Genomic DNA, 21,931 nt, shown 5'->3' on the forward strand with positions numbered 1-21,931 from the left:
TTGTCCATTTTGTTGTTGTTTTTTATTTTCTCCACATTGTTGCAAATTTTAAGGTGAAGACTGAATCAAACATTCCCTAGAAAACCCACAAATTACATTTCCTTTCATAATAGTACCATGTAATATTATTCTCACATGATTGCTATTGAATACTGGAAGCAATTCTTGTTTCCCTGTGGAAGTTTCCATATCAGCAAGTGACAAGTGGGGTTCCACAGGTTTCCATTCTGTCCCCATTGATGTCCAACGTTTTTATAAATGACTTTGATGAGGGAATTCATCAAATGTTCATCAAATTTGCAGATGACACCAAACTGAGAAGGGTAGCTAATTAGGATTCAAGATGGTCTTCCTAGATTGGAGAACTGGGTCCACACTTAGACAACGAATTTCATTTGGGACAAATGTAATACTTATGAAGAACCAGATGCACTGAAAGGACTCGATCCAATTACAAGAAATTAGTTTCTGACTAAACATCAGGAAGAACTTTCTGGCAATAAGAGTTGTTTGGAATAGACTCCCTTCTGAGGTTATGGACTTTCCTTTATTGGAGGTTTTTAAGCAGAGGTTGGATGTCCATCTGCCATGGATGCCTTAGCTCAAATTTCTGCATTGTATGGGATTGGATGAGATGACCCTTTGGGTCTTTCCAACTGTACAATTCTATGATATTATGAAATACATAAATAAATGCATTATGGTACCTTTAGAGGAAAAAGAAGGGGAATTCTCAGAGGATTTGTTGGAGGAAGCACCTCCAAAAGGGAGACTTTTTTAATTTGAGTTTTTCAAGGCTATGGTAGCCAAAGCAAGAATATGTTTAGAACTACCAGACGAACAATCCTAGGGCACAGAGGCAACAGAGGCAACTTCATCTAAAGACACCTTTCAATGTCTACAAATGTATATTAAATGATACAAACAGCCCCTGCTATAATTCAAGCTAATGCATCACAGAAATATCATGAATGATAGTGAGTCAGAATGATGATGAGATGAGTTTGTGATGAGAATTTACGCCTAAATCAGCTATTAATGGTTCATGTCCAGGTGAGGAAATAGCACCTTAAATAACCACACAGCCAAGAGAGATATAGACGTTCAGCATCCCCTAGGGACCCAGTTTATTAGAGGAGCTATTGAAATAGGGCAGCCTCCCTAAACCAGTTGTCCAGAGAACTGCCAGTTAAGGGAACTGCCCTGAAGGCACATTTAAATGAAGCTTTAATGAGGTTTTTCAAGCATGATACATCATTAAGTCATATTATGCATGCATGCATAAAGAGGGGTCACAGGTCAAGGGGTTCAAAGTGTCATGCTCCTGTTGGGATACTGCCAGGGAGATAAAGCCCATTATGGCCCACGTCGCCTCCGGACGATCCATCGACCTCCCGTAGAAACAGTATCAGCAATTAGTGACATGAGCTCCAGAAAATATATTGCCACATTCCAGAGCTCATGCACACTCTATCAGCAAAAATCCGCACAGCAAAAGATGCAAACAGGAGAGCATTATTTAGGATTTTATTCAGCGTTGGTCAGAACAAAGAAAAACATGACTGCCTGCTTGCGTTGTCTCTGGCATAGAGAGAGAAACGAAAGCAATAGAAAACATAAACTTCCTGTGAACAGGAAATACGCAGGCTGTGACACACAAAGCCTGCTCCCTTTTAAGGTGGAACGGAAATATCCTAACATCCTCCCCCTTTCCGTGTAACCTGTAGTACCTGTGGTTCAGCCCAATTGCAACCTCTGTACGTAAACCTTAAGTTGTTCTCAGTTAACAACCTTAGACAACAGATCAGCAGGGATTTCATTTCCTGCCATGTAGGACACCTCAATGAGTCCTTTCTGAATACACTCTCTTGCACGATGTAGCTTAATCTGCAAGTACTTGGTTCTTTGCTTGCAACTCTCTGAGTTCAGCAAAGCCAAACAGGATCTATTGTCTTGATACACTTGTATAGGACGTTTCACAGAAACTCCGATGTCCTTAAACAGTTGCATCAACCATTCACAATCCATGAGTGAAAATGACAGAGCATTGAGTTCTGCTTCACAGGAACTTAGGCTTACTGTCGTCTGCTTCTTGCACATCCAGTCAAACAGACAGTGGTTGTACATGTAGCATGCTCCAGAAGTGCTTGTACCATCCGTGGTGTCACTTCCAAAACTTGCATCTACAAAGATTTCAAGACCTCCAGTCTTCTGACTGGTGAACTTCAGCCTGTAGTGCATAGTCCCTTTCAAATAGCGGGCTATGCGCTTCAGAGCCTTCCAATCCTGAACAGTAGGACTGTTAGCATGTCTGCTAAGCAGGTTAGTGCTTACAACTATGTCAGGTCTTGAACATCTAGCAATGAAATTCAACTTGCCTAGAATGCATCTGTACAACGTAGTGTCAGAAAATGCTTCAGCAGTACTATCTACCTGGTAACCTGTCACAATCGGTGTGTCTGCTGGGTTTGCATCAACCAAATTCAACCTGGTTAATACATCAGCAATTTTCTGTGTTTGGTGAACCAGAAAATTACCTGCTTGGTCCCTCTCCACCTGCAGAGAAAGATAGTTGGATACCTCACCAAGATCCTTCATGTCAAAGTGCTCCTTCAGCTGAGCTAGGGTGCTTTGGTACAAAGCCTGATTCTTCCAAAACATCAGAAGATCATCAACAAAACATAAACAATACAGTTTGTTTTGCCCCTCCTCCTTGACAAACACACATGGATCAGCTTTGCCCTGGTGAAATCCTAGAGAAAGCAATGTCTCAGTGAGTTTTGTGTTCCAACACCTGGCACTCTGCTTGAGACCATATAAGGATTTCCGCAGTTTACAGACCATTCCCTTCTGTATCTGCATTCCATCAGGTGGAAGCATGTACAGCTCCTCCCCCAAAATCCCGTACAAAAAAGCTGTATTAATGTCATGATGGGAAACATGCAGTGTTTCCTCTGCAGCTATCTAGAGCATCAGCCGAATGCTCTCATATTTGACGGTGGGTGAGTAGGTCTCGTGGTAATCCTGTCCTGGTACCTGTGAAAAACCTCTGGCAACCAATCTGGCTTTGTATCTGACAACCTTGCCATTCTGGTCTGTCTTGGCCTTGAAGACCCATTTGCTGCCAACCAGTCTCATTCCTGGGACTACCGGTACCAGCTCCCAAGTTTGGTTCCTATTCAAGGAATCAACTTCAGCCTTCATGGCATTAAGCCAAGGCTCAGCATCTTTAGAGGTTAACTCCTGAACCTCTTTGAAGCTTGAAGGTTCCCACACCTTCTCTGAGCTACCAAGAACAGCAGTTGCTGTCTTAGCAAACTCATCAGCAAATCTCTTTGGAGGTTTGCCTTTAGTCGCCCTTTCAGACCTGCGAACTAGACGCAAGTCTTCTGGACTCATCTCCTCCTTCTTAGGAGAAAAGTGACCAATGGTGAACAGTGGTTCTTCCAGTTCATTGTCAGATGCATCAGATGGTCTGACTGAGGCCTTTGCGCTCTTGTAGTCTGCTGTGTCATCACTGTCACTGACACCAGCAGCAGCGCCGCCCACTGAACTGGAATCCGAACTCTGATCATCATCATCATCATCATCCTCAGCTTCATCAGCTTCCTCAACACCATCTGCCTTTTTCACATCACCTTCATCCTCCTCTGGGTAACTCTGGAAAATTCCCACATTTTTCCCCCACTTAGGATTGTACTCAACACTCTTTGTGAACTTAATGGACTTAGAGTCAGTCATCCATACCCTGTATGCACCTTTTTCATACCCCTCCTCTGGGTAACTCTGGAAAATTCCCACATTTTCCCCCCACTTAGGATTGTACTCAACACTCTTTGTGAACTTAATGGACTTAGAGTCAGTCATCCATACCCTGTATGCACCTTTTTCATACCCCATGAACAAACCATGTGCCCCACGCTTCCCAAGCTTGTTGCTCTGTGGGGTGTGTACCCACATATCGGAACCAAAGATTCTCATGTGCTTGACGTTAGGTTTTTTACCAAACATCTTCTCATACGGAGTACAACCAATAGGTGATGACAGTCTGCGATTAAAGGAATAAACCACCGTTGACAGAGCCTCCCCCCAAAACTTCTCAGGGAGATTGGCACCATGCAACAAGGTTTTCAGGCCTTGAAGCAAAGTCTGATTTGCTCGCTCCGCAAGTCTATTCATCCATGGCGATCTAGGCGTTGACAAGTCATGCTGGATTCCCTTCTCAGTCAGGAAAGCTTCAAACTTCTGAGAAGTGAATTCCCCGCCCCGATCAGTAAAGAGACAGCCGATACGTTTACCGTGAACATTCTCCAACCAAGCACAGAATGCCTTGAACCTAGGAAATGCTTCCGACTTCTGCTGCAGCATAAACACATGAATGTACCTGGAAAAAGAATCAATTAGAACCATGAAGTACCTTGCTCCAACCAAAGAGGGTGCAAGTGAACCAACCAGGTCTGCGTGCACTAGCTGGTAGGGTTTGGAAGCCTGCCTGCTAGACTCCTTGCCTTTTGGAGCAACCTTCACCTTGCTCTCTGCACAAAATACACATTTCATGTGAAACTTACAGGGTTTGATGTTCAAACCCTCAACCATCCCTGGCATCTTGGCCAGCGCCTGCCAAGACATGTGACAAAATCTTCTGTGTGCTTCGTGAATACATCCTGCATGAAGAACCTTGTTAGTTTGTGCAACACAACAAGAATCAACATTAGACACAGCAACAGCATTGTCATCATAAGTTAAACAGAATAAGCCATCTATATACTTTGCATGCAAAATGTCCTCTTTGCCTTTCCTGATGACACAGATGCTGCTCTTGAAGGAAATCTCAAAGCCACGGCCAGTCAGCTGTGGGACACTGAGCAAATTGTCTGCAGCACCTGGAACATAAAGTACATCTTTGATGGTAGTGTGCAGACTTGCCAGTTTCACAGTCCCTTCTCCTGCAATTCGCAACGTCTTTCCATCAGCTAGGTGGATCTGTCCGTCTTGAGGTTTAAAAGAGATAAACAGGTGCCGATCCTTTGTTAGATGGCGGGTGCATCCCGAATCCACAATAAATCTGGCCTTGGCCTTTGGAGCAGCTTTTCCAGCAAGCAAAACCTTGTTTTCCACCGGCGTGGGCTTTTGCTGCTTGCCCCCCTGCTCCTGGCCATCAAACTTGCCTTTAGCCTTTGGAGAAGCAGTGCCAGCAAACAAAGCCTTGTTTTTCCCTGGTGTGGGCTTTTCACCCCCCTTCTGCTTTGGGCCATCTGCAGGCATCTGTCTCTGTTTACCTCTGGCCTTCTGGTATCTGTGAGGATGACCTTGGCTCCCATGAGAAACAGAGCTCTCAGCTGCCGACTCCTTGGCTCCCCCTGGAGACTGGAATGCTGCCTGGGATGACATCACAGTCAGCTCCCCCTGCAGCTTGCAACCGGTGCCCTCGGCATCCCTGCACTCACTCGCATTTTGGGAAACAGCTAGTTCCTCCGATGCAGTCAAACTCTGGGCTGGGATGACCGGCAGATGAGCTACTTTCAAAGCATTCCACATCTGACGTGCTGTCGTGTTACCAGCTAGCGTAGCAATATCCTCCAGAGAGACAGATAAGACTAATACATCGATGGCTTTCGAATGTTGGGCCATCCATCTATGTGTCAGAGGAACTGGAGGGGCTTCAAACACAGTATGCCACACTCCAAACTGTCACAGCAAACTTTCACAGCAACCAAGTCTCATAATTGTGCCTGTTTAACTTTGGGCACTCAGCAGCTTCAGAAGCTTGGAAAAACTCCATTCCAGCTCTTTACTTCAGCCGTAAGCCTTTATGCCTTCAAAGACGTCTTATCTCGGCAGTTTATAAATCACGAAGCCTGCTTGGCTCGGCTCCCAGGCCAATTAGGCCAGCCTCCAACACATACCTCAGCAGTCTGTCGCAGTCTTACTCTCCTGTAAGTGCCGTGAATCTGGGCCCTAAACCTGTTGTTGGGATACTGCCAGGGAGATAAAGCCCATCATGGCCCACATCGCCTCCGGACGATCCATCGACCTCCCGTAGAAACAGTATCAGCAATTAGCGACATGAGCTCCAGAAAATATCTTGCCACATTCCAGAGCTCATGCACGCTCTATCAGCAGAAATCCACACAGCAAAAGATGCAAACAGGAGAGCATTATTTAGGATTTTATTCAGCGTTGGTCAGAACAAAGAAAAACATGACTGCCTGCTTGCGTTGTCTCTGGCATAGAGAGAGAAACGAAAGCAATAGAAAACATAAACTTCCTGTGAACAGGAAATACGCAGGCTGTGACACACAAAGCCTGCTCCCTTTTAAGGTGGAACAGAAATATCCTAACATCTCCACCCACCTATCGTCCATCTTCCTTGACAATCACTCCTCCTAAACCTGATTAACATATCATTCTTACAGTTTCCTGCAATCTGGGGAATCTCAATTAAGCTTGTAGCCTAAACATCCTGATTTTTTATACCCTCATGCAAACAATTCTTCAGAGATAGATAGGCAAGGAATTTTGTAGTTCTGAAAAGATGCCCCCCCCATTTACCTGGATTAGAAGGGACCCTTGGGCTTGCATTGACCCGTAGTACAAAGTGTGATGGACAGAACAATCCAAACCCAAGTTCCACTAGGATGAGAAAGTTTGGTTTTAGTGAATCTTGGACTTTCCTGGCGCAGAGGGACTGTGCTAGTATAATTCTTTCACCCTGGCTAAGGCAGGACTCAGCTGGCATAACTTAAACTGGCATAAATCCAAAAAGGGTGTGTTTGGGGAAGTGGTGGTGGGCAGGACAAGGAGAGACCTGCGTCTATTTCAAAATTCATTTAGCTCAGTCTTGTCATCTAGGACCCAATCCTCAAAATCAAGGCCCACACTCATCTTATATCTTAGCCAACAGTAGCCTCTCTAAGAGGCTCCTGAACAGCCTCCCTGAACCCACCGCAGCCATGCCATGTGGCAACCGCTGCCCACCTGGAGTTCCAGGTGAGCAGTTACTTTCAGATAAAGGAGTAGTTGGGAGGAAGCCAGTGTGATGGATAGAAGCCACCCCTTTCTTAACTAGCTAAGCCAGCAGCCAAGGCTCAAAAGCTTCAAAGCAAGCTGATAAGCGTATATGATCTCATTTTACATATGTTACATGGTTTGTGGAATGATGAACTGTTTCTGAGACCCAAGGCCATGCCAAGCCTCACCCTGCCTGCTGCTGTCAATAAAGATTTGGCCTGCTTTTATCACATCACTACTGTACAGTCTTGCTATTTGCTGCTGTCATGGATCACACAATGCACTTGCCTGGGCAACACAAAAGAGGAAAATGTTCTGCTGGCAGATTTGCAGTTCATAAGATGCTATTTAGCTGTATGCATACAGCTCTTGCCTTTTGTGTTGGCCCCCCGATTCTCTATTCAAATAGAATTGATTGTGCTGACCACTAACTTTGGCTCTGCTTTTCATTAGCTCTATTTCCACCTATGGCTGGCCTCTCTGCCATACCAGTTCCAATGGGCACCAACTTCAAACCACTGATTGTGTCCTGAAACAGGCATAGACAATGTCTTGTACTCATTAGGTTTTTGGACTCAAAATCCCATCTGCCGGGTCTGTGGTCAGTTATGATGGGGTTGGGGGGCTCTAACAACTTCTGGAGGATTCACTTTGGGTACCCCTGTTCTGCAGCAAGAAAATCTCATGATAAAACATCCTCTTTTCCCCCAGCTCTGGACAAATTTCTTGTTTCTCACAGCCTATTCAGGTGCCCCTTGAGATCCTTAAGGGATAGGAAAAAGGAACATGTCAATTTCAGACATGAAAAACATGTCTTCAGCAATTCCACATGGAATGCATCTTGCTGAAATGGTGACTGCTTCCCTCTTTAATTATCCAAGGACTCTAATCAACTGAGATACTTTCCAACACCACAGTGCAGTTTACTGTAGACTCCAGCAAAACTAATAGCCCAGTTCTGAATAATCGTATAAATATACCCTCCAGAAATCTAGGACTGAGGTTAGGATTTAAGACTATTAGACAGGAATGTGTCAGTCTAATTTCTGAGCTTTAAGAGATAAAAAAAAGAAATCTGCATCTAGAGAAAACATTTCTGCCCACAATGCTGTTATTGTTCCTCTTGCTTCTGGTACTGCTTCCTCACATGGTAAGCAAAGCGCACATCATTAAGTGCATGGTTGATGATCCAGATCCTCCGCTTCATGAGTACCACCAGTCAGGAGACCTAATCATTGGAGCTATCGCTTCCCACACTTTCATCGTCTCCAATGCAATCAGTTTCATTGAAAAACCCCCATCACCTTTGCCTGAAGAGCTTGTGTAAGGGCTTCATTGTAATATTTTCAAACTATTATTCGTTATCAGTCTTAATTGTCATTCCATGAATTGTTTTGAAAGGTAATAAACTATCCAGAGAAACAACTCTTTTTTTAAAAAAGATAGATGTGTTCTGACATTTGTATGAAATATCATATCCTGAAGATCTTAAATTATACCGTTTATTTTGGAACACCGTGCTCTGAATTGCTACTGTACTGATAAACAATAGGATAATATATGTTATGATGAACAATGGTAATGTTTGGTTGCTGTTGTTGCAAAATTTGTATGGGCCACCTAAAGGTAAGGTTACCTCAGGAAAGTTTCTATATAAATATGAATAATAATAATTAATAGCCTATATACAGAAAACATTATTTTTATAAAATTTGCAATACTTTTTACAACATGTGATGGTTCCTTATGATTCCGAATACAATTTACCTTCTAGTGTGGTACCTAAGAATTATCAGCACATCCTGGCCTTGGCATTTGCAGTAAAAGAGATTAATGAAAACCCTCAGCTCTTACACAATGTCACCTTGGGCTTCCACATCTATGACAGCTATTTCACTGACAAGTGGACCTACCATGCTTCAATGCTACTCATATACACCTTGGGAGGTTTTGTTCCAAATTACAACTGTGATGTCCAAACGAACCTGATTGGGGTCATTGGGGGACTGGACCCCCCAACTTCACTGCAAGTGGCAACGCTTGTGGATATTTACAAGATTCCACAGGTATGCTGGGTCTCTCTTTGTGTGTGTGTTATACAGTGCTTTTTTTGTTTTGTTTTTAAGAAAAAAAGGTCACCATGAGATTGTTACAGGAAATGCCACACTTTTAACATTTGGAGAGAGAAAGGTTAACCTATGTAACATTGAGTAACCCCAGAAAAAAGCACTGGTTCTATGTGCACTTATACAGTTTTAGTACTTTATCACATTTCCCTTTTTATCTTTTTTTTAGTATACAAAGAGAATAATATGGCCATTCCTTCCTATAAATGTCAAATGTAAGTTGTGAAATCTCTGTGCATGTTCTCAAATTACTAAAAGAAAAATCCCTAGTTGTTATTTTTTTTTAAAAAAATTATTAAGGATTTTCTTGTTTTACAGAAGTAAGTGTAATGCCTCGAATTCCCCCCCCCCATGTAACATTTTTACAAATCCGTTTCATTTGTTGAGGCATTAGGGGGAGAAGGAAAAAAAGAAAAAAGAAAGGGGGGGTCGAGAGAGGAAAGATGCATGGGGGTGGGGTCGGGTGGCGGTGTTTCTATTATGTTTAATGTATGTAGAGTTTGGTGTCAGCGTTGCTTGTGCTGTTCACTTGTGTTCCTTTGGTGGTGAGAGAGGTTGGGGTTGGCCTAGGGTGTGATTGTTTGCTTGTGATTGGCTGTGGTGATCTTTGTTTTCGTGTGTGGGTGAGGTGGGTGGGTGTTTTGGATCAGGTTAGCCATATTGATTTGTATGCTGTTGGTGGATTATTGTCATTGTCCTGTTGGGCTGTGTATGTGATAAAGGGGAGCCATACCGGGGTGAAGGCGTCTTCTTCTGTTTGTCCCCATGTCAGTTTCAGTTTATTAGTTAATTTTTCTAGTAGGGCTGTTTCCCATACTATTTGGTACCATTGGTCCATGCTTACTCCTGACAGGTCTCTCCAGTGTCTGGTTATGGTGTTTCTGGCTGCTGAAAGTAGGTGGTTTATGAGTTCTTTGTGGTGTAAATGGGCATTGTTGTCTTGGAAGATGTTTAGTAGGGCCAATTCTGGGGTGGTGTCTATTACTTGCTTAGTTATTTTACATATTTCTTGTATGGCTGTTGTCCAGAATAGTTGGATTTTGGGACACTCCCACCACATGTGGAGGTATGTGCCTGTGGAGGTGCACCCTCTCCAGCATTTTGGTGAGGTTCCTGGGTGTATTAGCGCTAGTTTCCTTTGTGTTAGGTACCACCTGTAGGTGAGTTTCAGTGTGAGTTCTTTTCTTTTCGTTGATATGGATTTAAAGGGGGGTTTAGACCACATTCTGGTCCATTGAGTGGGGTTAATCTCATAGCCTATGTCATTCTCCCATTGTTTTTTGATTGCGTCTAGGGGATTTGCGGGATTTTGGAGTAGTATTTTGTATATTGCGGATACCGTCCCTTTACCGTTTCCCTTTGTTGTTAGGAGGAGGTTTTCGAAGGTTGTCAGGGGCCTAGTTGCTGCTGATTTTATTGTTGGGTTGTTTAAGAGGGCATGTAGTTGGTGTTGTGTTAACCAGGGCATTTGGGTGTCTTCTAGTATCCCTAGTTGTTATTTATGCTACTGAGAAGTTGACTGGCTCAGCTACAGGAACCTCTGCTGAAAGAAAAGCCACTAACATTACATGTTTACTGAAAATATTATTGACAAATTGTGGGTTTATTTTTTCTTTGAAAATTCTGTCTATAGGTGGTATTCAACACTGGTCCTACTTACAGGTATATTAAACCATTTAAATTAATGCACATGCATAACTGAGATTCATTGATTTCAGTGGCTCTACCCTGAGTAGGACTTCATAAAATACTGTTGCCTTCCACCCCAATCTCTGGGCAGTTTGAGAATCCAGGGGTTCCAGGCACCTACCCAGGGTTGTGTTTCCCTTGAAATGGGGTAAAGTGGAGACTGCATAGTCTTTATGATACATGGTTTTATGCATATATACAACCTGAGCCTATAACGGGGAGGTTCACACTCTTGCTTCTCCCATAGCTGCAGTCTTGGATTCAGAAACACCCCAAAGGGATCTTACTTCTCCTATAGCCACAACCCCAGATTCAAAAAGAAATCCAGCATGGCTATCTCTTTCTGGCTTCCCAGCTTGCTTATTCCAGTTCACACACACACAACTCAGCTTTGTCTTTTGTCATTTCTAACTACAGGAACTACCAAAGAGTTGAGGGAAGCGACCCCACTCATTTGTCATCTGATGCAGGGCCACATCCATTGTGGCTATATAACAACTTGAATCCTTCCTTCTATTTCTTGCTTGTTCTAGCAGGACAGCTCACCTTTTCTGGGGAGCGGGGGTGGGCTGACTGTGGGAGGGGTTCTAGGACCTCACAGTGATCCAGCAGTGGGCAGAGGGATGCTGCTCACATCATTAGGACACCCCACCACGTCACGTCCCCCGGCTGACAAATTGGCTTAGCTGGGGGTGGGGGGTGGCCATGTGCTGTTTAAACTTCAGCATGACTTGGAAGGCGGCCTCCATTAATCTGCTTAATCAGATCTCTACCCTTGTTTTCCTCGTCGTTTCCTGCTCTTGCAGTCAGTCTTTGTTTTGTTTCATCATTGCTGTCTTCCCCAGCAAAGCTTTCTACATCTACACAGAAAGTGGCTTCCTCTTGTCTGCGTGTGCCAGGTGCCCGCATCTAGTGATCTTCAAAGCCCTAGGATCATGCAGCGCGTTTCTCTTTTTTTTAAAAAAATAATTTTTATTCATTTTCCAAACAAATTTTATACAATCAACAAATTATTTTGCACTCATTCTTCAATTTTTGACTTCCCTCAGTTTCTCTGTCAATCTTTCGTAAAATTTCTATTTATTGACGCATTTCTAAACATGATATTGCCTTTCCCAACTCCTTTTCCTCTTACTCTCTTTTTTGCAGTATTTCTTACTATCTCACAGAGTCTCTTCAAAACCAACAAGCGTTGTCTGTACATCACATATATTTTTCAGATATTCTGTAAATTTCCCCCAGTCCTCGATAAACTTTTGGTCTTTCTGATATCGAATCTCCCCAGTCAATTTGTCCAATTCTGCATATTCGGTCAATTTCCTTCTCCATTCTTCCACTGTTGGAATTTCTTCCTGTTTCCCTCTTTGGGCCAGAAGTATCCTTGCGGCAGTCACTGCATATTGAAACAGTTTACAGTCTCTCTTATTAATTTCGTTTCCTACCATTCCTAATAGAAAGGCCTCTGGTTTTTAACGAACGTATATTTCAACATCTTTTTCAATTCATTGTATATCATTTCCCAGAAGTCTTTCACCCTTTTACACTCCCACCACATATGATAAAAAGTACCTTCTTTTTCTTTACATTTCCAACACTTATTGCATGTTTTATACATTTTGGCCAGTTTAACTGGCGTTATATACCATCTGTAGAACATTTTCATTACATTTTCTTTCAATGCAGTAAATGCCGTAAATTTTAACCTTTCATTCCATAATTTCATCCAATCATCATACTGTATATTATAACCAAAGTCTCTTGCCCAGTGTATCATTACTGCTTTTACCTCTTCATCTTTTGTATGCCACTCCAGCAACATTTTATACATTTTAGACAGATTTTTATACTCATTATTCAATACCTCCACTTGGAATTTTGATTCTTTACCTTCATACCCACACATTTTACAATCTTTTTTAAACATTTCATTAATCTGAAAGTAATGTAACCAGTCGTAAACAGATTCTTTCACCTCTTCATAAGTTTTCATTTTCCATTTCTCCCCCCTCTCTTGTTACCAATTCTCCATATGTTATCCACCTCCCCCTCATATTAATTTTTTTCACACTCATCACTTCTAATGGTGAAATCCAATGGGGGAGTCTAAGTTCCAACAAGTTCTTATACCTCTCCCACACCTCTATCAATGATCTTCGGAAGATGTGGTTTTCGAAACCTTTGTGAATTTTTTTCTTCTCATATCATAGATAAGCATGCCAACCAAATCTGTTATCAAATCCTTCTAAATCTAACAGCTCTCCATTCTCTAATTTAATCCATTCCTTTATCCAACAGAGGCATGATGCTTCATAATATAATTTCAAATCTGGCAGGGCGAAGCCACCTCTTTCTTTTGCATCTGTTAATAACTTAAACTGAATCCTTGGCTTCTTACCCTGCCAGATATATCTTGAAATTATTTTTTGCCATTCTTTAAAAATTGATGCCCCCTTGATTATCGGCAGTGATTGGAAAAGGAATAACATCTTTGGTAGCACACTCATTTTTATCGTAGATATTCTCCCCCAAAAGCACAATTTCAGTCTTCCCCACACCTCCAAATCCCTTTTTATTTGATTCCACATAGGTAAATAATTGTTTTGAAACAAATCAATGTTCTTGGGGGTTAACCATATTCCTAAATACTTCACTTTGTTCACCCCTTCTATCTCTGTCCTTTGTTGTATTTCCTCAATTAATTCTTGATTCATGGTTTTAGCCATAATTTTCGTCTTTTTTTGTTGAGATAGAATCCTGCAACTCATCCAAATTGTTCTATTTCTTCTAAGATTCTTTCAATACTTTCCACTGGTTCTTCTACTGTCATTACCAAGTCATCCGCGAATGCTTTAACTTTGTATTCATTTTTCCCTATAGACACCCCTTTTATATCTTCATTTTTTCTTACTGATTTTAGCAAAACTTCCAGCACCATAATGAATAATAATGGCGACAGTGGGCATCCCTGCCTTGTACCCTTGGTTATTTTAATATCTTCTGTAGTATAGTTATTTACTATCAGCTTCGCTTTCTGTTCTGCATATATTGCCTTTATCCCATTATAAAATTCCTTACCCACTTCCATATACTCTAGATTTTTTAACATAAAGTTCCATGATATATTATCGAAGGCCTTTTCAGCGTCCACAAAGATTAAAATAGCTTGTTTTTCGTTCCTGGCATTCAGATATTCCAATACATTTATTATGTTTCTTATATTATCTTTCATCTGTCTGCCAGGAAGAAAACCCGCTTGATCCTTATGTATAAATTCTTGCAATACTTTTTTCATTCTCTTAGCTAAAATACTCGCAAAAATTTTATAGTCAGTGTTCAACAGTGAAATAGGCCTATAATTTTTGACCTGTGTCAAATCCGAATCTTGTTTTGGAATAAGTGTGATAAAGGCTTCTTTCCATGTTTCCGGAATTTCACAGTTCTTTAATATGTTGTTTATGACTTCTTTCAATGGTACAAGTAGGGTTCTTCTCATTTCCTTATAATATCTGGCTGTAAATCCATCTGGTCCTGGAGCTTTCCCTTTTTTCAATTCCTTTATTACCTCTTTTATTTCTTCTGTTTCAATTGGGGCGTTCAAAAAATCTTTTTTTCTCCTGCACTTCTTTTTCCTTTAAAAATCTTTCTATCTTTCTCATATTATTCTTTTCCTTGCTTTTATATAGTTGTCTATAGAAGTCCAAGAATCCTTTTCTAATTTGTTTCGGGTTTTCTATTTCTGTACCGTCAATAATGATTATATTTACTGTATTCTGTTCCTTTCTTTTCTTAATCTGCCACGCCAGCCATTTTCCTGATTTATTCGCGAATTCAAAATTTCTTTGTCTCATTCTTTTTATATTCCCTTCTACTTCCTTATTTATCATCATTGCGAATTGTGTTTCTAGGGTCTTTATACTCTGTCTTGTCTTCTCATTATTTGGTTTCTTTATCAATTTTTGTTCATTCTCCATTATCTGTTTTAATATTTCCTTCTTATTCTTCTCTCTATTCTTATTTTTCAAAGCGTTCTGCTGGATAAAGAAACCTCTCATCACTGCTTTGCTGGCGTCCCATACCATGTTCATTTTTCTTCCCTTATTGCAATTATTCAGAAAGTACTCTGACAAATACTTTTGAGCATTTTCAACTACCTTCTGGTCGTCCAAAAGGTAGTCGTTCATTCTCCATCTAAACGTTCTTTCTTCAAAACCTTTTAATTCGAATTTTATTGCACTATGATCCGAAATCACTCTTGGTTGAATGTCAACTTCCGAGATTCTTGGAGTTAGTTCATTTGAGACCCAAATTTGATCTATTCTTGAAAGAGATTGATTTGGATCTGAATAAAATGTAAATTGTTTCTCAAGCGGGTGTCTGAGTCTCCAAATATCAATCAGATTGCAATTCTTTATCATTGAAAAGAAAGTCTTAGGTAATTTTCCATCTTTACCCACCCCCGTTGTTTTCAATCTGTCCATTTCCATTGACACCACTCCATTCAGGTCTCCCATTATTATAATTTTCTGATCCATATATTCGAACAGTTTTTCTTCTAGATTTTTGTAAAAGTGTGTCTTGTTTCCATTTGGTGCGTAGATCCCGACAATTATTATTTTTTCTCCTTGCCACTTTATTTGAACTGCCATAACTCTGCCTTCTTCATCTTTAAAGATTTGTTGAGCTTCAATATTTTTCCTGATATACAGCATTTCTCTGCTGCTGAAAGGAGCTTGGCCATCGGGCGCACGCACGCTTCTTTAAAGGATTGGGTGAGATCATTTTGGAACCCCCCCTTTCTTTTACAAAGCCTTCGTGTGCTGTGTGTGTTTGTTTCCCTCATTATTTAAGTCATTTCATTTTCATGTGTTCTTGGCAACCTCCCCCTTGGAGATTGGGTGTGAAAGTGCGTGCTTTTGTGTTGTTGCGATTCTTGTCGTTTGGCTTTGGATAGCTGTGTGCCTTCTACTCTGCAGCTTGGGGTGTGTGGGCAGGCTGGCCATTGCCCCTTCTTTTTGCTTTGAGCTTTTGTGGGTTTACTGTGGAGAAGCAGCCTTCCCGGCAGTTTGGAGCATGTCTGTGTCCCACTGCCCTTAATTTAAGTTTGTTCTCCATGGTGTACCATTCAATCATTTAGAAGTTGGCAGTGTTTCCTTCTGTTGCTGGTTAGAATCCTCAGGGTGGGTTTTTGTTTTTCCTTACCTCTTCGTCTGAGTGGTTTAAGCATTGCACGTGGTGGCAGGCCTGTATATGCAATACTAAACCACACAGCTGCTGGTTTGTGTATTCCAGGGGTTGTCAACCTGCCCCTACCTCCCACTAGTGGGCATTTCAGGATTCTAGGTGGGCGGTAGGGGGTTCTACGGCACAAGCTGAATCCTCCTTCCATTGAGCACTGGTGGGCAGTAAGGAATTTTTACCATCAAGAAAGATTCATTACTGAGCGGTAGGTATAAAAAGGTTGATGACCCCTGGTGTAGTCAATCCTGTCACTGTAGACAATATTGAGCCAGGTGGCTGCTTGTCAGTGTAGATTTTTTTTATGATAAGGATAGTTGCTTGTCAGTGTAGTCATTATTGATAATAAGTCTCGCTTCCTGTGGGGGTCTTACTTGTTATTGTGGTTTGCGTTGCTGAAAGTCAGTGCAGACAATATTGAGCCATGTGGTTGCTCATCAGCATAGATTTACTGATACCCTAGTGCATGCTGTCCATTACTCTACACAATACTGATTGGTGTTGCTGCTGTTCAGTGAGGGCAATATTGGTTTGCAATTTGATTTATTTGATTTGAACCACATGGTTAAGAACCTTCTAAGGGTCTTATGCATGTAGGCATCCAGCCTACTTCCTCCCCCAAACTCATAACAACACAATCCCATTCTTTCCTTTCCACCCTTTTCTTTAGCTCATCTATGGCCCTGCTCCAGTGATGAATGACAAAACGCCAGGCATCCCTTTCTACCAGATGGTGCCCAGAGAACACATTCAGTTTGCAGGGATTCTTTCTTTGCTTCTGCATTTCAGGTGGACTTGGATTGGACTCCTAACTATGGATAATGACAATGGAGAAAGATTTGTGCAAAATGTGGTTCCACCTTTTTCTCAGAGTGGTATCTGCTTTGCCTTCATAGAAAGAAGCCCAGCATTGACCGTTGTCACTGAAATTAATGACATATTTAACAAGGGGGGTAAAATAGATGATAAAATCAGAGACAGTAAAGCCCATGTAGTGGTGGCATATGGAGAATCTTATGGGATTGTGTTCTTGAGATGGTTTCCATATCTGTCAGGACAAGAACATATACAGAAGAAGTCAAAAGGTATAGTGTGGATAATAACAGCCCAGACTGACCTCACTTCAATGGTATATCAGAAGACTTGGGATACAGAAATAATCCATGGATCTCTCTCATTTACAATTCACTCCAATGATCTACCAGAATTTCAAGAATTTGTTAGAAGCAGAAACCCATCCAGCACCACAGGAGATGGTTTTATCAAGGACTTCTGGCAACAGGCCTTTGGGTGCGTATTCCCAAATACAGATGCGGTCAAGGTGGATGGAGACATTTGCACAGGAGAGGAAAAGCTGGAGAGTCTGCCTGCATCTTTTTTTGAAATGAGCATGACCTCCCACAGCTACAGTATCTACAATGCTGTCTATGTTATGGCCCATGCTTTACATGCTATGTCTACATCTAGTTTCAAGCACAGTGCAATGCAGAACAGAGGCATGGAGAACTGTCAGGGCCAATGCCTTTGGCAGGTAATGAATATTAGAAATGGAGGAAAATTCATTCTGTGTATATTTTAATGCATACAAATCCACATTTCCCAAACTAATACAGAAATTTAAATGCAGCTTTCCTCTGAAATCCAAAATTCTTCTGATTTTACAATGTTGTTCTCCAATCGAATATTGTGAGCAAAAAAGTAACATACTGTAAACCCCAAAATTAGCTTTTTAATGAAAATAGCATTCAAAATACGTTATATTTGGGAAACTTTGCAAAAATGGAATCTATGTCACATTTATCATTTTGCATACAAGCTCAAGTTGCAGAATTTTCTAATTCCTGCTCTTTCCCTTTCAATTCAGCTCCACTGGTTTTTGAAAGGTGTCTCATTTAACAACAGTGCAGGGGGAAAAGTTTCCTTTGACCAGAATGGGGAGTTAGCAGCTGGTTTTGATATCATGAATTGGATTTTCCCTGGAAACCAATCCTTTCATAGAGTGAAAGTTGGGAGGCTGGATCCCCAAGCTCCTCCAGAACAAGCATTTGAAATTAATGAGGATGCTATAAGATGGCACAGGGGATTTAACCAGGTAGAGACAATTTTGGATAATACTCTACTGCCCCTATTAAATGCTGGATTTTGTGACTGTTGTGTAACTTTTGAGAACTGATCTAGATTTTAAGGGTTCCAAGCTCCTTATCATCAAGATTATCATAAACCCCTTTCACTTACACTTTAGGCACAGCCTCTATCTGTGTGCAGTGAGAGTTGTTATGCTGGTTCTTGCAAGAAAGTGAAGGAGGGCGAGGCATTTTGCTGCTATGATTGCATTCCATGCCCAGAAGGAAAGATTTCAGAACAGAAAGGTAACAGCATTACCAGACGGATGTTGCTCAGCTTCCTTTTAATAATTGGACATGGAGACTTGGGTTTCTTTTTGAGCAGCAGCATATCAGCTGAAGAAACACTTTTCCATGCCTTTCAAAACCAGACATTTCTCTCTGTCAACAGAGTTGAGCTTAATTTCCTTAAATAGATTGCCATGGCTTTCATTTGTGCACCAGTGGATAATTTCTAGTGCAACGTTCAAAAACATATGGTTGCAATGTCTTGATGTCTTCTTAAATCAGACATTTAAGTATTGTAATATACTTGAGCTTAGCCTTGAATATTGTTGTGGGTTTGGAGGTGATGGTGCATTGAAAGATTCCATTGCTAACTGGGCAGTTGTAAGTGACCTTAATGTGTCACTTAAGCACCTTCATAAACATCCCTTTAATTATTTAGGCTGTGGCTGGGCACTATGACCCCCATCCTAAAATAACGATCTGGATTGCAAGATCATTATTGTAATCTGGCCAGTACAAATAGTACTTTCTGGGCAAATGGATGGGCCTTCTGGCAACTCACCTGACAGGTAGGTAGACAATCATAGCCAATGTGGTGTGAGAGAGCTGAGCTGGAAGCAGGCAGAAGGCTGAAAAGCTGAGAGACAGAGAAATGCCAGATTTGTGCTACATTCAAAGCTGTGACCAATGGAGAAATGAGATATGTTGATGCAGTCAGTGCTGTGAGTCTCGCCATCTTACAACTGTGGGGACAAGTACTTTTGCTTTAATGGGCCTCCAAACCAAACCTGCAACAATAGCCAAGCCTGATCTCAAGTATATTAAAATACTCAAATGTCTGATTTACAAAGGCATTAAAAGATTACAGCCATATGTTTATTGCATGATGCTGTAATTTCTAGCTACACAAAGATTCCATCCTTTTTTCAGATGCAACTGATTGTTATAAATGCACAGATGAAAAATATCCAAACGAAAGACAAGACCAATGTATTCCGAAGGATGTCAGCTTCTTGTCTTATGAAGAACCTTTGGGCCTCTGTTTAGCCTCTTTAGCTCTTTTATCTTCTATTATCACAACTCTAGTGCTTGCAATGTTTATAAAACACCACAATACTCCCATTGTCAAAGCCAACAACCGGGATCTCACCTATACTCTCCTCATCTCACTCCTGCTTTGCTTCCTTTGTACATTTCTGTTTATTGGAGAACCCCATATGGTGATGTGTCTCTTCCGACAAAGTGCCTTTGGCATCATCTTCTCATTAGCTGTGGCTTGTGTGCTGGCAAAAACCATCACGGTAGTTCTGGCTTTCATGGCCACCAAACCTGGATCCAAAATGAGGAAGTGGGTGGGAAAGAGTCTGGCCAGCTGCATTGTTCTTTCCTGCTCCCTCCTCCAAGCACTTATTTGTACTGTTTGGCTTGCAACTTCTTCCCCATTCCCAGATGTTGACATGCACGCCTTCACTTCAGAAATTGTATTACAATGTAATGAGGGGTCTGTGATTATGTTCTACTGTGTACTTGGCTACCTGGGATTCCTGGCATTTGTCAGTTTCACTGTGGCTTTCCTTGCCAGAAAGTTACCTGGCAGTTTCAATGAAGCCAAGTTCATCACTTTCAGCATGTTTGTCTTTTGCAGTGTTTGGTTATCATTTATTCCCTCCTACCTGAGCACAAAGGGAAAATACATGGTGGCAGTGGAGATCTTCTCTATTTTAACTTCCAGTGCTGGACTGCTGGGTTGCATCTTTTCCCCAAAATGTTACATAATTGTCTTGAGACCTGAGCTGAACAACAAGGAACAGCTGATAAGGAGAAAATCTCAAATAATGTAATTATCCATTTTGATTTTGATTTTTTCTTTTTAGTTTCTCCACATGGTTGCAAATTTTAAGGTGAAGGCTAAATCAAATGTTCCCTAGGAAACCCACAAATTACATTTCCTTTCATAATAGTACAGTATAATATTATTCTCACATGATTGCTATTGAATACTGAAAGCAATTCTTGTCTCCCTGTGGAAGTTTTCATATCAGCAAGTGACAGGTGGGGTTCCACAGGGTTCCATTCTGTCCCCCTTGATGTTAATCGTTTTTATAAGCAATTTGTCTGTGGGAATTCATGGGATGGTCATCAAATTTGGAGGTGATTCCAAACAGGGAGGGGTAGCTAATAAGGATTCAAGATGGCCTTAGCAGATGGGAGAACTGGATCCACACTTACAAACTGAATTTCAGTTGGGACAAATGCCTTTCTGCCTCAACATCAGGAAGAACTTTCTGATAATAAGAGTTGTTTGAAATGGACTCCCTTGTGAGGTTATGGACTTTCCTTTATTGGAGGTTTTAAAGCAGAGGTTGGATGTCCATCTGCCATGGAAGCTTTAGCTGAAATTCCTGCGTTGCAGGGGGTTGGATTAGATGACCCTTTGGGTCTTTCCAACTCTACAATTCTATGATTCTATGAAATACATAAAATAATACATTATTGCACCTTTAGAGGAAAAAGAAGGAGAAATCTCAGGGGAATTGTTGAAGGAACCACCTCCGAAAGGGAGACTTTTTCAGTTTGAGTTTTTCAAGGTTATGGTAGCCAAAGCAAGAATATGTTTAGAACTACCAGATGAACAATCCAAGGGCACAGAAACAACAGAGGCAACCTCATCTAAAGACACCTTTCAATGTCTACAAATGTATATTAAATGATACAAACAGCCCCTTTATAATTCAAGCTAATGCATCACAGAAATAATGTGAATGATAGTGAGTCAGAATAATGATGAGATGAGTTTGTGATGAGAATTTACTCCTAAATCACCTATTAATGGTTTATGCCCAGGTGAGATATAACACCTTAAGGAAAAACACAACCAAGAGAGATATAGAAGCTCAGCATCCGGTAGGGACCCAGTTTATTAGAGGAGTTATTGAAATAGGGCCGCCTCCCTAACCCAGTTGTTCAGAGAATTGCCAATTAAGGGAACTGCCCTCAAGTCACATTTAAAAAAAGCTTTTATGGGGGTTTTCAATCACGATACATCATGCATGCATGCATAAAGAGGGGGTCACAGGTCAAGGGGTTCAAACTGTCTTGCTTCACTGCCTTATCTTCTTTCCTACATTATCTTGTGTACTCCAGTACTCTGGAGTCTCAGGAATCATGCTTCACTGTAGTGATAAGGTGAGATTGCTATGAGGAATTATAAAAAATATAGAGTAAGCCATCTGTGTCATCAATGAAAGCATTGCGTTGACTGGGTTTAAACTATTTCGATATGATTTTTGATCAATCCACACCTCTGCATCCCTGTTCCATTTCACTCTGCTTGACAAGTCACGTACACAGCCCAGCTGCCAGCTGCTTCGCCAGGCAGGCATCCTGGGCCATAAAAGGTAGTGGGCGGCTTCTTTGATGTAGCCTTTCTGATATGTTAATCTTAGGGCCAGGAAACAGATTTTCATATAAAGGTGATAATGATCCCTACCCTCCTTGCCATCCTTCTTATCATGTATA

At 41.3% G+C, this 21,931-nt stretch overlaps 1 protein-coding gene across 1 annotated transcript; it reads left to right on the top strand.

Annotated features, from left to right (window-relative positions):
• The first annotated feature begins 8,188 nt into the window (after positions 1–8,188).
• LOC128398854 (vomeronasal type-2 receptor 26-like) lies at positions 8,189–20,253 on the top strand. The gene is made up of 5 exons (XM_053360114.1): positions 8,189–8,334; positions 8,786–9,077; positions 16,732–17,382; positions 17,926–18,153; positions 19,315–20,253. The coding sequence occupies exons 1-5, from the start codon at positions 8,189–8,191 to the stop codon at positions 20,251–20,253; spliced, it is 2,256 nt and encodes a 751-aa protein (XP_053216089.1).
• The last annotated feature ends 1,678 nt before the right edge of the window (positions 20,254–21,931 follow it).

The sequence above is a fragment of the Podarcis raffonei genome, chromosome 13, assembly GCF_027172205.1.
Source record: "Podarcis raffonei isolate rPodRaf1 chromosome 13, rPodRaf1.pri, whole genome shotgun sequence".
In the NCBI taxonomy this organism is placed as follows: Eukaryota; Metazoa; Chordata; class Lepidosauria; order Squamata; family Lacertidae; genus Podarcis; species Podarcis raffonei.

Coding starts and splice junctions, on each gene's coding strand:
- LOC128398854 (XM_053360114.1), top strand. CDS start 8,189: ATGGTTGATGATCCAGATCCTCCGCTTCATGAGTACCACCAGTCAGGA. Junction 8,335..8,785: donor CCTTTGCCTGAAGAGCTTGT/GTAAGGGCTTCA, acceptor TTTACCTTCTAG/TGTGGTACCTAAGAATTATC. Junction 9,078..16,731: donor ATATTTACAAGATTCCACAG/GTATGCTGGGTC, acceptor CCTTTTCTTTAG/CTCATCTATGGCCCTGCTCC.